This window comes from Phyllostomus hastatus, unplaced genomic scaffold (genome assembly GCF_019186645.2).
Source record: "Phyllostomus hastatus isolate PE091 unplaced genomic scaffold, TTU_PhHast_1.1 phas_contig_86, whole genome shotgun sequence".
In the NCBI taxonomy this organism is placed as follows: domain Eukaryota; kingdom Metazoa; phylum Chordata; class Mammalia; order Chiroptera; family Phyllostomidae; genus Phyllostomus; species Phyllostomus hastatus.
The window spans coordinates 80,950,387-80,966,839 of record NW_025333977.1 but is presented as its reverse complement, the minus strand read 5'-3'; the positions used below and the strand labels follow the sequence as shown (position 1 = coordinate 80,966,839).

Here is a 16,453-nt window from a genome sequence, read left to right as displayed (position 1 = left end):
AATCGAACCTGGGACACTTTGGTTCCCAGCCCGTGCTCAATCCACTGAGCTATGCCAGCCAGGGCTGCTGCCTGGCTTTTGACCAAGCTGCAGAAACTTCTTGGCACCTGGGCGCATTGACTTGGAAGAGGTGTGGGGTCACCCTTTCCTCCTTCAAAGACAATTCAGAAGCACATTTCATAAGCTGCTCAGAAGGTCCCTCAAAATCAAGTACTAGTGCTTATGTGGTATCCAACTCAGTGCATCCTTGATGAGCTTTCCTTCCTTCTGTTTCATTTCCCCATCATCCTTGTTCCTTGGGATCACATCCTAAATAAACTATTGCATGCCAGTCTCAAGCTATGCTTTTAGGAGAACCAAGGCTAGGATAAGCGGTAAAGTAACACAGGCAAACAGAAAGATGACTTCTAAGAAAGGTAATTCTGTTGTCACCATATATTTTACTTTGCAAATGATCAAATAAAGTGTTTTTTGTGTGTGTGTGTGTGTTTTTTAAGCTTAAAATGCTGATGGTTAGAAAAGACCAGTGCTATCAATTAGAAAACTGAAAATATATTCAAATTGAATTTTCTAAAAAAGCCACAAAATTTTTACAGTCTTAATTTCTTTAATTCAGAGCTGTTGCTACAACGTTATAATATTCAGCTTCACTTTGAAAAACTAAGCCACTTATATGAAAAGGCAGTAGCATCTTCATAAAAATCTTTTCCATTAACTTTAGTTCAAAGTTAAGGCTTTATCTTCCCATTGTGAATCTTAATGTACTGATTCTAAATAGTCCCATCAACTTTATTCTCATGCTTTGCAAACCAGTTTTCTCAGAACTATTATTTTTGTTTTTTTGTTTTTCACTAGAGAAAATGTTGCTTCCTCCATGATAAGATATTTTCTGTGATAAATCTACCTGTGCATTTAGCTGTATTCTTGGATTGGTTTCCCTTTATGAATATGCAGAATATGAAAATGTCCTTTTCGCATACACTGCTTTCATCTTCATAGCTTGTGAGGTTAGAGTTACAAATGGAGCTCAAGAAATCAAGGTCCAGCATATAAAAAAAATAATAGAACTGGAACTTAAATTCTGGTCTTCTGATTCTGAATCCCTTGTGAAGCTGAAGGTAACTGACCCCAGACTGAATTTACTGGTATTTCCAGCATGCACTGACTAAAATTTTATCAATAATAATTTAAAAATTCAAATAAGGATTCAGAAAATAGATAAATTATAGGCATACAAATAGGAGCATTTATCTTCGATTTACCTATCAGTCCTTAACAGAAAGCTAACCCCTTTTTGACCTATTCCATTTTAATATTTAAAAATATGCATAATAGACATTTTCTTTAAAAAACAGAGCCCAATAAGTAACATGGAAACCCTTCTCTACACAGTAGTAAACAGGTTTTCACCTTATGGACTTTTATATGCCGCTCTTGTCAGTTTGTTAAAATAAGAAAAACTGCTAGCACCTGTTCTAATGAAGGCATAATTCAATCATTTATAAACCACCCCCCTGCCAGGCACAGAATTCATTCCTGCTTTGGTAAGAGGTGAACTGATCCCCTGCAGATTATAGACATGCAACATTTAAAACAATGCTGAAATTCTAGGTGTTTAGCTCCAGTTGGCATAAAAAATTTTGAGTCTTCAGCTCAACTAGACACCATTAAGTCTTAAGATGTCCTGTTATATTTGCTATAAAGCATCTCAACAGATGGATTCCAGAATAGGTCACAGCACTGTGAAAAGAAAAGAAAAATAATTTTCTTCTGTACTTCAGAGGCAGTAACATCTGAATTCACCTAATTAAAAACAATTGTGTACATGGGGGAGGAAAGGTGGTAGAGGGATTGAGCAAAAAAAAAAAAAAAAGACTCATGGACATGGATGGACAACAGTGTGGTGACTGCAGGGAGAAGGGGATTTAAAGGGACCTAATGGTAATACAAAAATATAATAAAGATTATATATTAAAAAATAAAAAAATTGTTTATGAGCTGTGGGTTCCATGTATGAAACAACATCTTAATTTGTCCTGCCTTTCCTTTCTTCTCTCGGCCACTTGTGGTATTCTAAATCTAGTGGTCTGCGCTATCGGCTCTATTTCCTTCATGATTCTAAAAATCTCACCACATCTACCACTTTTTTTTTGCCAGTTGAAAAGTTGTTTTTAACTTTCTTATGGAGGAATAATTGACATATAACATACCAGTTTCAGGTATACAACACAATGAGTGAGTGTATATATTGCAAAATGATTACAAAAGTCTAGTTAACATCCATCACTGTACATAGTCACATTTTTTTCTTGTGATGAGGATTTTCAAGATCTATTCTCTTAGTAATTTTCAAATATGCAATACAGTATTATTAACTATAGCATTGCTGACTCCCTTGATATAAGGTACAGCATTTTGGACTTTTTGACCAAACCTGTTTGCTCGAGAATAGCCCATAATGATTCTTGGACTATAAATGAAGTTATACATATAGAGTTTAAAGGAGAGCTACAGATTAGATAGTCTACACACAAACTGTGACACCTTGAACTCATCTGCAATATTTCTGTCAACTCATAATTTTCTTTGTCGTCATGATCAGTTCTTATTTGCTTGGAAATTTTCACTACATAGAAAACCACAGAAGCAATTATACTGTGCCTACTTACATACTTACCCTATACAGTTTATAACAACAGACTGATCCCAGCATCAATCTTTAGAAGCCTTTCACCATTTATACTTCTCCACCCAGCTTGGGTAGAGTTCAGACATGAAGGTTAGCACTTAACTTTTGCCTATAGGCTGAGAGGCCAAACTTCTCTGGACTACATATCTACTCACATTTCTACCTTTGTCCTATCAAGATCATACAGGAAGAGAAGGAAATAAAAGCTAACTTACTTTATAATAATTCTGTGAATAGGCCACACTCCATCTGGAGGGATGGACTGGGGTTTAATGATGCTAGTAAAAGCAAGGATTAATGTAACTCTACTTTCTGAATTGGATTTTGAAAACTACAGAGTACAGCCTGCTGATTTCCTGTATGTGGTCACGGTGGTAGAGAGAACACTGGTGTTCTTGAAAGTCAGCAGGCCCCTGTGTCTCAGTTCTTAGCCTTTAAGTGCTGTGTGGCTTCTACACTGCCATGGTCACTTAAGGTGAGTAGTCCATAGCAGCAGTCTTCCCAGGGTTATGCAGCAGAGAATGCTGGCATATTTAAAGAAGGGAATGCCTCTAAGATATACTAGGAACCTGATATTCTGAATTGTTGGCCTGACCCTGCCATTTACTGACTGACCTTTGTCAAGGAAGGAAACTAACATTTATTATATTATGAGTACATCAGTCACAATACATTTTATTTAATCCTTCTAACAATCATTTTTACTAGTGAGAAAAGACTCAGAAAATGAAGTAAGTTGCTTTAAAAACTATAAGTAGAAGAACTACACAAAACCATGGCCTGACTCAACGGCTCATGCTCTTTCTATCACAGCCAATACCTCTCTGAACTCACTTTACGTCTCTGACTTGTAACCATGAAATAGGGATGTTACTGTGAGAATCAGTTAAGTGCTTTGAATGATCCAGTGACATAACCTCCCCTAAGACCATCAGATAGCTCTAGTTGTTCTTAATGTGGAGCCAGGACCTTAACTTGATTAGTCTGGTGACATACAGCTCAGCAGTGTATGACTACTGCTTGATTATTCCCTTGTTTTAAACACTAATTCCATTACTTGTAGCTCAAGAAAACACTGTCGGTTCTCCCCTAGCCTTATTATACTGTTAATTCAAACTAAGCTTCCAATCAACTAAAACTTACTTTTTTTAAATAAATGCTGCTATTAAGGCATAATTTGCACATCTTATGTTTGATTGCCTTTTAGTTGAAGTATCACTTCTTTATTATTAAATAGTTAAAAGAAATATCTGTTTTTCTATGACAATGCTCAGGGCTCTAAGAAGAATAAGGATTTAGTTCCTGCCCCCAGGAGTTTCTTGTATATATGGGACACAGACAAATGAACAGGATACATACTCTGTATCTTGAAAAGTAGTAAAAGGAGAAGAGCATTTTGTAGGAATGATGAAGAGGGATTTTGACAGGCATGTTCATAATTACAAACAATTTAAATGTGATTTGCATTGGTAGGATGTAGAATGAACAGTTTCGTATCTGTTACTTGGTTTCATTATTTTTCATAGCAACGCCCATAGTGCTTTTCCCAAAGAAGTTAGAATAAGAAAATCATAGGGGAGTACACTCTGTCTCTGCAACAATACAGGTACTTACTGTGTCCAAGGTATATACTGAAAGTAAAAACTCATGCTTCATTGCTAAACCACATCTAATATCTGAAAAACTGCCAGCTCAGGATATAACCATTCCATCTGCTACCAATGCTTAATTCTAATTTATATGAAGTACTTCTTCTTTACATGTGGTCCTTTTAAAGGAACATTTTTATCCCTCACAGCCTGAATGAGTTTTCTACCATAAAGATAAATTGTTTTTCTGTGAAGCTGAGAAAGGGATGGTAGTACCTTTATTGTGGTTGTTATTTAGCTGATTCTAAAAAGTACAAAGTTTTCACTTCTGCTGTGGTGTAGGGCTGAGCTAGGCTAAGGAGGAAAGAGAACGAAGGTACAGCAAAATCTGCAGAAGGAAACAAGAGTAGAGGGAAGAGAAAAATAAAAGTACTGATGGGTTGTACCAATAAACCATAACTAAGTGCATACATAGTCTTCCAAATTTCCCTCATTTAAGTGATACCTCAATTTAACGAATACTGATTTGCACTTGATCTTAGCCAAAAGGCCAAGAAGTGATAAGAAATACTGATATAATAATAAAGGTGGTCAGTACACGAAGCTATGAAAACAATTCAACTCTTACCTTACAGGAAACAACTGAGGAAAACATCCTTGTGTTTTAGTGTTAACAAATTTCTGGATCTGAAGCACTTGTTTTAGAAGATGTCCTGTGGAAGATTTGTCAATTTTTGTTAATACCATCTGCAAGAAAACAAATATTTAAGCATTAGAAATAAAGTATTTTTAATATATAGTTTTACACATTTTAGCTACAAATTCTCAATAACTAGGGGACCTTTTAAGTTTCTTAATCTCTTTGTACTTGTTTCCCCATCTATAAAATAAAAGCAATGTGTGCTAAATGAGTTACTGTGAAGATTAAATAGGTTATTGTATAGTCCTGTGTGTACAATGTATAAAGCATGCACTATGTGTTTGCTGTTTAATGGTGCTTGAACTGCACAGGACTATAGTATCTTGAATTCAAAACCAGTGAAAAGGACCCTGGAGCCATATTTGTAACCACCATAAACCAAATGTTTCATATGATCACTATATGTCTTGTGGTTGAAGATATTCAATATGTAAATGAGCATGATTACGTTGATTCATATAAAATTGCCAACTTATAATTATTTTTGATCAACAAAATGGTTCCATCTTACATGTAATAATCTAAAGGAAAAATTAGAAATCAGGCTGTTTGTAGGTTGTATCCATGATTCCAAGTTATACACAGTTATACTCCAAGTTAAGCCTCAAATTTTCTAGGTTTACTAGTAAATAATTACTCTGATTAAAATTTACCTATTCAAAGACAATGACATTCCAGAGGAGGGTCAAGGTGTGGCTTGATTACAAAATCCATTAAAAAGTAAAACCTTGATCTATCAGATTTTCCTGGGAATTTCTATAAAATGAAACTTCCTGACTCATCGCATGTGTACTACGTAGACTATGTTTATCAACCCTTTGGCTCCTGATAACTATAGGTTATCACTAATGCCTCACAGGGCTTTGCAAACCTTAAGAACTCCATAACTCTAAGAACATAAAAAAGGTGCTGACTAGTAACATGGTTTGATTTTCATTACACTCCACTGCTACATTTTAGCGGTTTTCTGACATTTTTTAAAAACAAAATTATAGTCAATGAGTTCTCCACTTTTCCTTAAGAGTGCTATTTTATTTGGAAAACTCAAAAGGCAAAATAAATGTGGATACCAACCTACTAATCTATATTCTACTCTAGAGCAAATAACAGAAAGAACACTAGTAAAATATATCCAGAAGAAATTTTGTTTTCTTTAAGAATACAGTATAAGAATCCTACTTGTATGTGCTAGAGCCTACTATCTTCTTATAATGGTTCTAAAATTCCAAATTAGCTTAGCAAATTTTCAGTTGCAGTTTTATTTACATACTGATAAGTACTATCTGCTAAGCTGCTGTTAAAGAGCTACTAACACATTTTAGACAAATGTTGATATTGCCATTAAAAAAATCATAAAAGCACCTATAAACACTAAATAAATAGCTTAAAAAACTTTACTTTGACTATAATTTTGAAAACTTAGAGCTTAGAGAAAAGTAGCACAGAACTTATTTTATCAATGGCCAAACAATTAAAAAGATGTTCCTTTATCTCTTCAAGAGGTAAGACCTATTTATTCATTAAAAAGACAGATACACACACAGAGAACTGGTATTTCTAACTGCAACCATAATTCAAAAGAAATACTTACCACATAAGGTAACGCAAGCTCTTCACACATTTCTACGGCAATACTGTCTGCTTTTTGAATTCCGACAACGCTATCCACTAACAAAAATGTTCTCACCAAACTGTAAGAATGCAGAAATAAAGATGAAAGGCAATATGAAATTCATTTATTTCTCCCCAACCCTCACTTTCCTTTGACTAATTTTCAATCTACAATTTAAAAATTTCTTTAGATAAGAAGGAACTTTCAGTTCACCAGGAAGTCCGTACTACAGTCCAATAGTTAACTAAGTTCATTAAATATCCATTTATTTCAGTAGCATGAGTTGAACGTGACAATGTACTTGGGACTGGTTACAAAGGTGAGTGAGCCCCTTCCTCTAAGAGCTTGAACTCTAGTGGGAGAAAGAGACATAGACCCAATTAACTATATTTTCATTAAAATATCAATTAACAAATATCATTTTAAGTCTAACAGATAACACAAACCAGACACACTATATTTTGTATTTCCTTGTGTAAATATTTCATCTTAGTTTCTATATAAAGCCACAATAAAAAAGATACTTGCTAACACTTTTTTATACTTCAAAAATTTAACAAATGTTTCTGTATCTGTGCAAAGCTTGAAACATACAGCTACCATTTGACTACCTAGGGAGACAAAAAAAATATATAACATTTACAGAGGATGTGATGTCAGGAGTACTTTAAGAATGATTGGAGTTTACAGAAGTGTATTTGAATTTGGTAAATGCCACATTAACCAACAGTTCTCATTTCCAAAGTTAGCCGCCATCTAACAGTCCGGTATAAAAAAATTTTAAACTCTGCTGAAGTACTATTTGTAGTCTCAATTTAGAAAAACACTTGAATTTAAGATAAAGCCAACTTACAGGGAAAAACAAAGCAAGCAGAAAATACCATGGTTTTAAATACTGTGTTGTAAAACATTATGAGAATAATAAAAATAGGCTTTTGGGTTAAATGTATAACTAATATAAAAATTTTTTTCCTTACTTCTTTCGTTCTTTTAGATAGGTCTCTACCATATCAACAAAATCTTCAGGTGCTCTATAGCCATAACCTGGCATGTCCACCAATGTGAAATATCTTCCGACTTTAAAAAAATTCATTTTCTTCGTGTGACCCTGATAAATGGAAATATGAAAGCTTCCTTAAAATATGTCCTTTATATTTCATAATTCAAAATATTTTCTGTATAGGCACACTTATTAGCATGTGTAAGTATTATGTATATAATCCCAGTTATGCTGACAATGACTAGGAAAAGAAGACAGAAGTGGCTGGAGATAGGCTTAAGTGATACTACTTCTCTCCAATTCATAATTTTAAGAGAAATATGACTTAAGAACTTTAGATTCCATATTAGAAATATGTAGGCAAAATATTTTGGAGTCTTCCCTATTTCATTAGTTCTCTCTCAGTGAAAAAGTTAACCTGTTCTAAATGGTGTGACTATTCTAGTCAATATTCTCTTATGAGTAATATATTTCTAAGAAGAAATGAATTATGGAGCAGGTAAGCTAAACTAAATGCTTACTGTTAGTCATATAGTCATACAACCCAGGTGCAAAGCCTGATAGTTTATCATACCTAGATTACTGCATCCCTAAAATGAACATGGCTTGCATGTTTCATTAGATGGGTTTTCAAAACCATTTCTAAAAAGTATGTACAGCATTATGAAATATCTGTGCAACCAAAATTGATGTACAGATGGTAAGTGGTTTGTTCATGATTTTGTGTCCATAGACACTAATCGGGCAAGGAAAGATTAAGATAAATACTTTTAAAAAGTCAGTTGTTTGGAACTTGGAACAAGTATTTTCAGAGGAAAGACTTTATAGATGGTCCTTAGGTTCCCAGTCAGCTATGTGTCTATCTATAGGAAAACGATTTTAGAATTAGGAATGTCAAAAATACATTCCTTGCATCATCCTCTCAAAGCAGGAAGGGAACCACGCTACCTAGGAGTGAGAGTTTAGCTGGGTTACTTGGTGAGGCAGGGCAGGGGTAAGGGCAGGAGGATTAATGAATGACAACAATCATTAGTGACAGAGACAGGGAATCAACTAAATGAAGAAGTGGACAGCAAGAAAGGACTAGTGAAGCCTCCTAGAAGAATTCTAATGCAAGGAAAGGGGACAGTGAGCATTGGGTTGGTGGGAATGTTTTGCCATGAATATGCAATAGGGTGAGGGGAACTGTGGGCAAATTTTGAAAAGAAGGTATCTTAGATATTGGTGGAGTCTGCATCATCGAGGAGGAAGTACAGAAAATTAGAAAATGAAAGAAAGCAACTACAGGAGACTGGCTGGGATAATAAGCACATAATTTGGCCCAGGTAAACTGGTATATATGTATCAATTAGCAAGGTATAAAAGATTATAGGAGGAAAAAAATACTTTAAAACTGTTTCCCCTGAAATCAGTATAAAACTAAGATGATCATTCGGAGAAGCAATTATAGAATAACATCAGAACAACTCTTTGGAAAAAATTTAGACCAAGGAAGATTTCCTCAAGATACTGGCAAGACTACTAAAATAAATCTAAATGTATTTTGCCTTTCATCAAAGAAATACACAGGTACTAATGAAATGTATTCCTTTACTACTTGTTTAAAAGAAATCACTTTTCTAGGAAGTTGGCAATTATGATTTCTTGTACTTCCCAGCACTTATTATTCATCTTAGTCAATTCAGAGAGAGTTCATACAGATTTTTTATTTTAACATACCGGTTTTTTGGAGACTCTGACTTCAACCTCTGGAGCCAGTGAAAATAAAGCCTTTATTAGAGAGGATTTTCCAACATTGCTTCTGCCTATAAAACACACCTTATAAAAGAAAAAAGAAGGGGGATTGGGTGAAAAAAGTGAAGACATTAAGCAAAACCCAAAAAACCTGATAAGCTCATAGACACAGACAGCAGTATGGTGATTGCCAGAGGGAAAGGGTGAAGGGGGAGTTAGAAGAGGGTAAAAGGGATAGTGATGGAAGGACATGACTTTAGGTGATGAATACACAACACAATATACAGATGATGTGTTATAGAATTGTACACCTGAAACCTATAATTTTATTAACCAATGTCACCCCAATAAATTCAATAAAAATTAAAAAGAAAAAAGATAATTGAGTACTAGCTTATTTATTTGTTTGTTTATTTATTTAATGATATATTAGCTGCAAAAACCTGTCAAACTATTTGGTCTTGCCTAGCCATGAAAAGTGACTTGTACTTAGTCAAACCTCAAATTCTAATATATAGCTACTATCCTACTGAATCATTTCAATGTGCCAGGTGCTATTCTAACTATTTAACATATACTTCCTTATTTACTTTTTACAACATCCCTATGAGATAGGCAATATTATTATCCCCATTTTACAGATGATAAGGTAGAAAGAGGTTAAATAACAGCTAGAAAGTGAAGGAGTTAAAAATTTGAACTCAAGACATCTATATTCAGAATCTGTGCTTTTAATTACACCATGTACTTAAGAATATCTGCAATGTTTATTAAGCATTCTATATTTACAATTGCTTTTTTAAGTTAGACCCACATTTCCCCACAAACTTGCAGAGTACACTGTAAGAGATTATTCCCTTTTCTTGAACTCTCATCTTCCAATTGAACTTTTCTCCTTTAGTCCTCTATAGCGGTGATTTTCAAACTTTTTCATTTCATGGCACACATAAACTAATTGCTAAAATTCTGCAGCACACCAAAAATATTTTTTTTGCTGATCTGACACAAAAATAGGTATAATTCATTTACATCGGATGTCTCTTGTTGTGTTGGCTGTTGTAATTTTTTTCTTTAACAATCTAAGGGAAGAGAGGTCAGTGGCCCTGAGTAAAAAGTCAGGGTTTGCATGCTTTAAAATTCTTGTGGCATACCAGTGTGCATCTTGTGGTTACAGTGGTTGAAAATTGCTGTTCTAGTGACTTCTGGCTAAAATGGAGGCATAGGTAGACATTCCATGCCTCCTCGCACAACCAAAAGAAGGACAACAACAATTTAAAAACAAAAAACAACCAGAACTGACAGAAAATCAAACTGTATGGAAGTCTGAACCAAGGAGTTAAAGAAGACACGTTCATCCAGACTGGTAGGAGAGGCAGAGTCAGGCAGCGGGAAATAGAGCATAGAGGACTCTCTGCAAGGCCGCAGCTGGTGGAGCAGGTGGTCCCAAATTCCCATGCAGATACACCAGGTGAAACGAAGGGGGAGCGAGAACTCCCAGCCTCACAGAAAAGTTCGTTGGAGAGACCCACAGGGTCCTAGAACGTACACAAACCTACCCACATGGGAATCAGCACCAGAAGGGCCCAGTTTGCTTGTGGAAGACGGGGGAAGTGACTGAAAGTTGGCAAAGAGCAGAGCAAGCATCATTGTTCCCTCTTGGACCCCTCTCCCACATACAGCGTCATAACCCAACAACGTGGGTTACACTGCCCTGGTGAACACCTAAGGCTCCACCCCTCACTACGTAACAGGTGTGTCAAGACAAAAAATGGCCCGAATGAAAGAACAGATCAAAGCTCCAGAAAAAATACAACAAAGTGGTAAAGAGATAGCCAACCTATCAGAGGCACAGTTCAAAAAACGTAATCAGAGCCCTGGCTGGTGTAGCTTAGTGGATTGAAAGCGGGCTGTGAATCAAAGCATCGCAGGTTCAATTCCCAGTCAGGGCACACGCCTGGGTTGCAGGCCATGGCCCCCAGCAATCGCACATTGATGTTTCTCTCTCTTTCTCTCTCTCTCTCTTTCTCCCTCCCTTCCCTCTCTAAAAATAAATAAATAAAATCTTAAAAAAAAACCTTAAAAAAAAACATAATCAGGATGCTCACAGAATTGGTTGAATATGGTCACAAATTAGATGAAAAAATGAAGGCTATGCTAAGTGAAATAAAGGAAAATGTACAAAGGAACCAATAGTGATGGGAAGGAAACTGGCACTCAAATCAATAGAGTGGACCAGAAGGAAGAAACATCCAATCAGAAAAGAATGAAGAAACAAGAATTCAAAAAAAATGAGGAGAGGCTTAGGAACCTCCAGGACATCTTGAAACGTTCCAACATATGAATTATAGGGGTACCAGAAGGAGAAGAGGATGAGCAAGAAATTGAAAACTTATTTGAACAAATAATAAAGGAGAACTTCTCCAATCTGGCAAAGGAAATGCTTCTTTCTTCCAGGAAGTCCAGGAAGCTCAGAGAGTCCCAAGGAAGTTGGACCCAAGAAGGAACACACCAATGCACATCATAATTACATTAGCCAAGATTAAAATTAAGGAGAGAATCCTTAGCAAGAAATAAGGAGGCAGTTACCTACAAAGGAGTTTCCATAAGACTGTCAGCTGATTTCTCAAGAGAACTTACAGGCAAGAAGGGGCTGGAAAGAAGTATTCCAAGTCATGAAAAGCAAGGACCTACATCCAAGATTGCTCTATCCATCCAGCAAAGCTTTCATTTAGAATGGAAGGGGAAATAAAGTGCTTCTCAGAGAAGGTCAAGTTAAAGGAGTTCATCATCACCAAGACCTTATTTTATGAAATGTTAAAGGGACTTATCTAAGAAAAAGAAGATAAAACAAATGTATAGTAAAAGGACAGCAAACTCACAATTATTAACAACCACACCTACAACAAAACCAAAAGAAACTAAGCAAACAACTAGAACAGGAACAGAACCACAGAAATGGAGGTCACATGGAGGGTTAGCAACAGGGGAGTGGGGGGAGGAGAGAGGGAGAAAAGGTGTGGAGAGTAAGTAGCATAGATGGTAGGTAGAAAATAGACAGGGGAAGGGTAAGAATAGTATGGGAAATGTAGAAGACGAAGAACTTACATGTATGACCCATGGACATGAACTAAAGGGGGGAATGTGGGTGGGAGGGGAGTGCAGGGTGGAGGGGAGTGGAAGGGGGAAAATGGGACAACTGTAATAGCATAATCAATAAAATATATTAAAAAAATTGCTGTTCTACAGTGTAGAAAGCAACAAAATAGTCTTCGTAATAATTGCCAATACATATGCCTCTGCTTTTTAACATGGTATTGGAGGTGGTACAATACCAACCAGTGGTTGTAAATGAGGGCAGTACTACTCATTGAGGCGTGTTTTGCAAATCTGTAAGAAAATTTTTGGTTATCAATATGATCAGGTAGCATGTAGTAGGCAGGGGCCAGGAAGCTATATATTGTGCAAAATTGGGGTCAGTCCTTCAAAATGAATTGATCTGAAGCCTGCATAAATTTCAAATGCTCTGCCAGATTAAATCCAATGATAATCTATAGATAATAAAACTGAATTTTAAAAAACACATTACACAAAATGTCCAGTAATTTAAAAGCTTAAATCGAAAAGTTATGCTACGTCACAATCACTAAATGATATATATGTTTCTGAATTCCAGCAGTTCTAAATATAGTAGAGGAAAATTTTCAGTGCAGTGGAGCAATTACTACAAAAACAGCAGGTCCTTGAATAACATCCTTTTGTTCAACGTCGTCTGGTTATAACATTGATGCGGGGGTTGGGTGGGGGATCAATTCACAGCCAGGACCATTGTTTGTGTGGAGTTTTCATGTTCTCCCCATGTGTGGGTTTTCTCCAGGTAGTTCCACATCCCAAAGCTGTGCATGGTTAGGTGGACCTGCGAGTCTCCACAGTCCCACTCTGAGTGAGTGTGGGTGTGTGCGAGTGGGCCCTGCATGGCTCCTGTGCAGGGCTGGTTCCTGCCTTCTGCTCTGAGCTGCCAGGAGAGCTCAATACCCTAAACTGGGATAAATGGATTGGAAAATAATTACCTTACTTGTTTTTATTCATCTTAAATGTAAGTATAGTTCACATTCATTTCAATGTTTAATATTATAAATTTGGGGGGTCTTTATTTAGATGTTACGCGATGTTTTGGGGACCAAGAAAGCCATAGGAACTTAACTAGTTGGTATCAATTAGCCTTCGGTAAAATTGATTTCGGTTATGTTATATCCCTTTCAGTCCCAGTTTCCAAGAAACTATCATATGTGAGAACTTACTGTATGTAAAGAGCTGAGGTTTCTTTTACGAGTCTTAGAACAAAATGTTAGTAAACTGCTGTACATACATAAAATGTACAATCATGGAATGTCACTAAAGTTTTTAAAAATCTACATTACTGCCATCTATGTATCATTCTTTTTACACCATAGGAAGTTCAGATACGGTGAAAATTACATATCGATAAAGATCACATTGTTTGTGAAAATCATACTTTTCATAGTCTTCACTTTGTTTTCCCTACGTCAATTAAATAGGAAAAAAAATAAAAGCATAATATCTTGGATGCTTACCTTAGATTTTTAAACTTTGTAACGTCTTCTATATTCATTACCAAAATACTTAAAACTAGATTTACTTTCTACTTAAGTTAGTGATAAGTTAGAAAAACTCACTCGTTTTGTGACAACAAATAGGTGAAAGCAAAACCCCTTCCCCAGCACTCACCGCTGGCCAGCAGTAGCGCTCTCACCTCAGGGCGGGGAAGGTCCGGGGCGTGGTCCAGACGCACAGCGGAACTGAGGTACTCGATGCGGTTCCCCGTAGTGGCCGTAAAGAAGCTCTCCGCCCTCGCGAGGTCCTCCAGGCTCGGGTCGAAGGTCTTCAGGTGAAGGTCGGATGTGGAGTCGGAAAGGAGGTGCCGCTGAAGTTCCTGCAATGGGAACACAAACTTCGTCAATTGCCGTTTTGGCAGTTGTAGAACCTCCGTGAAGGCCTGGGGCTTGCTGTAAGCTCGGCTCACGTGCACCAGCGCCGCTGGCATCTCAAAGAGCCTGCCCAGGCCAGGTAGCAACATGGGCGCTGCCATTTTTCTCTCTCAGAAGCTGCAGCAAGACCTTTTTCCCAGCCTCTGGGCCGCGCGTGCGTGGTCCCGTTCCCTCTAAGCTTACTGGGAATTGTAGTCTCCTTTGCTCTCCCGCTCCTACTCTAAGGTTCTCACCTGTAGTGAGCCGGAGGCTAGCGGGTGGGGACGTGGGGGACAGGATGGGGGGCGCGCTGCTGTATTCCTTCCACACTCTGCCCTTGATGACGGCTTTTGAGTTGTTTGTCGCTGTGGGGAGGCTGTTTACTGATTTCCTGAGGTCAAAAGGCATACCTGCCTATGTGGCCTCTAAGTTTCAAGGGAAGGAGAAAACGTGAAGCTCGACTGGATTTCAGGCCAGCATACTCTGAACAGTTTATAGTTGTCTCACGGATCTTTGACGTTGATGTACACATCACTAGGAAAGACATTTATGCAGAAAAAAGCTGATGAGAAATGTGGTTGAATGGCAACTGGTTTACAGAGAAGGGACAGTTTATAGAAATGCTTTCTCTGTAGCTTCAGGAACCGTCATTGAGTTTTAGAGATTTCTTACACAATAGAAGCAAAAACAGTTTTGCACAGAAACAACTCTGTTCGTTATTTCATGGAAGTTACGTAAGGACAACTTATTTCAAAAGTTTATTCTCAAAGCAATTCAAACTCATCAGCGCCGGAATGAGAGACACAGGTGTTATGATGAAATAAATAACTAAAAGATATTCCTGCTTTAAAGATTATATAGATCTTCAGAAACATCAGCACAAAACAGAAGAGCAATCTTAACTCAGCCTCTCGAGCTATTCCCCAGGTTATTCCAGTGACTAATCAGGGCGATTCTTGTACAGGACCAATGACAAGGACCAATGACTTCTATTGTAGCTTGACCTGCTGGCTACCTTATCTTTGCGTTAGCCTTCCCCCCCCCCCCGCCCCCGCCCCCAGTATCCCCCATGATAAAACACTGTATTGTAAACATCCAGATATTTTGGATACATGCATTGTGTCTATGTGCTTTAACTCAAAATACTGTTCTGCATGGTATATTTAGAAATCTTTCCATATCAGTATGTACTGACTTACATGATTGTTTTTAATGGAAGTGTATTATTCTGTTTATTTTCCCATAGTCCTATTGATCACTAATTAGGCTTTGTTATTAGGAACAATGCTGCAATTAATACTCATAAATAGATACCTTTGCACATTTAGGGGAGTGGGATAAATTTCTTGAAGAGGACTTGATGGTCATAGGATATGTGCACTTACATTTTTCATATCTCTATTGAAAACTTATTCTTTAGAGGAATTGTCCCAAATTACTGCCTAATAATAAATTATTACAGTACCCAGATGCTATAAGATGAGGGTGTTATCATGTTGCCTAATCGTACTAATCTAACATAAAGAATCTTATTTCTTGTTTTAATTGATATTTTCGTGATGATTAGGGAAGGTGAACATAATTTGACATTTTTGGCCATTTGCATTTCTTTTTTTGTAAACAGTGTTTTTCTATTAGATTATTCACCTCAAAAATGATTTATAATAACTTGAATCATTGAGAATGGAAAACATTGACTTCTTATCTTTCATCTCCAGATATTTTCCCCAACTTGTTTATCTTTTGACTTTTTAATAGTACTTTTGGTTGTACCAATTTTTAATTTGTAAGAAGCCAAACTGAACAGTCTTTTATGTATTCTTGTAACAGGGTGCAGCCAAGAGGGGGGCCCCAAATAGGGATTTGGAATGGGGTCCAGAACTCAAGGTGTCCAGGAAATATTAGGATGTCCTCACCCATTCCCCCACAGGCGGGAGCTGGGGAAGAGACACCTAGAGCAGGGTCTTTGAGAGTTAGTTTGCATAGCAACAGCCTTGTAGCTAACCTCTGGTGTGGTCATTTAACATATCTATAGCCTTTAACTGGTTGCATATATGTGTTAAATAGCTGTGGCCATGCTGTGAGCCAGGGGGATGGAAGTGACTTGCCCCCAAGATATAACTGGGAGGCAACTCCCCTGAGTT

At 37.0% G+C, this 16,453-nt stretch overlaps 1 protein-coding gene across 1 annotated transcript; it reads right to left on the bottom strand.

Moving 5' to 3' along the window:
* On the bottom strand, positions 1-14,453 carry GTPBP8 (GTP binding protein 8 (putative)). Its single transcript, XM_045851207.1, has 6 exons — positions 14,096-14,453; positions 9,310-9,408; positions 7,568-7,698; positions 6,570-6,669; positions 4,907-5,025; positions 1-1,740 (listed from the first exon to the last, which is right to left on the bottom strand). The coding sequence occupies exons 1-6, from the start codon at positions 14,429-14,431 to the stop codon at positions 1,668-1,670; spliced, it is 858 nt and encodes a 285-aa protein (XP_045707163.1). The 5' UTR covers positions 14,432-14,453; the 3' UTR covers positions 1-1,667.
* Positions 14,454-16,453: the final 2,000 nt, after the last annotated feature.

Bases quoted from the DNA above. Each gene is read 5' to 3' on its own strand.
- GTPBP8 (XM_045851207.1), bottom strand. From the start codon at position 14,431: ATGGCAGCGCCCATGTTGCTACCTGGCCTGGGCAGGCTCTTTGAGATG. The intron at 7,699-9,309 runs GTATGTTAAAAT...TCCATTTATCAG, and splicing joins TCAGAGTCTCCAAAAAACCG to GGTCACACGAAGAAAATGAA. The intron at 5,026-6,569 runs GTAAGTATTTCT...GTTTTCTTGCAG, and splicing joins AGCTTGCGTTACCTTATGTG to ATGGTATTAACAAAAATTGA.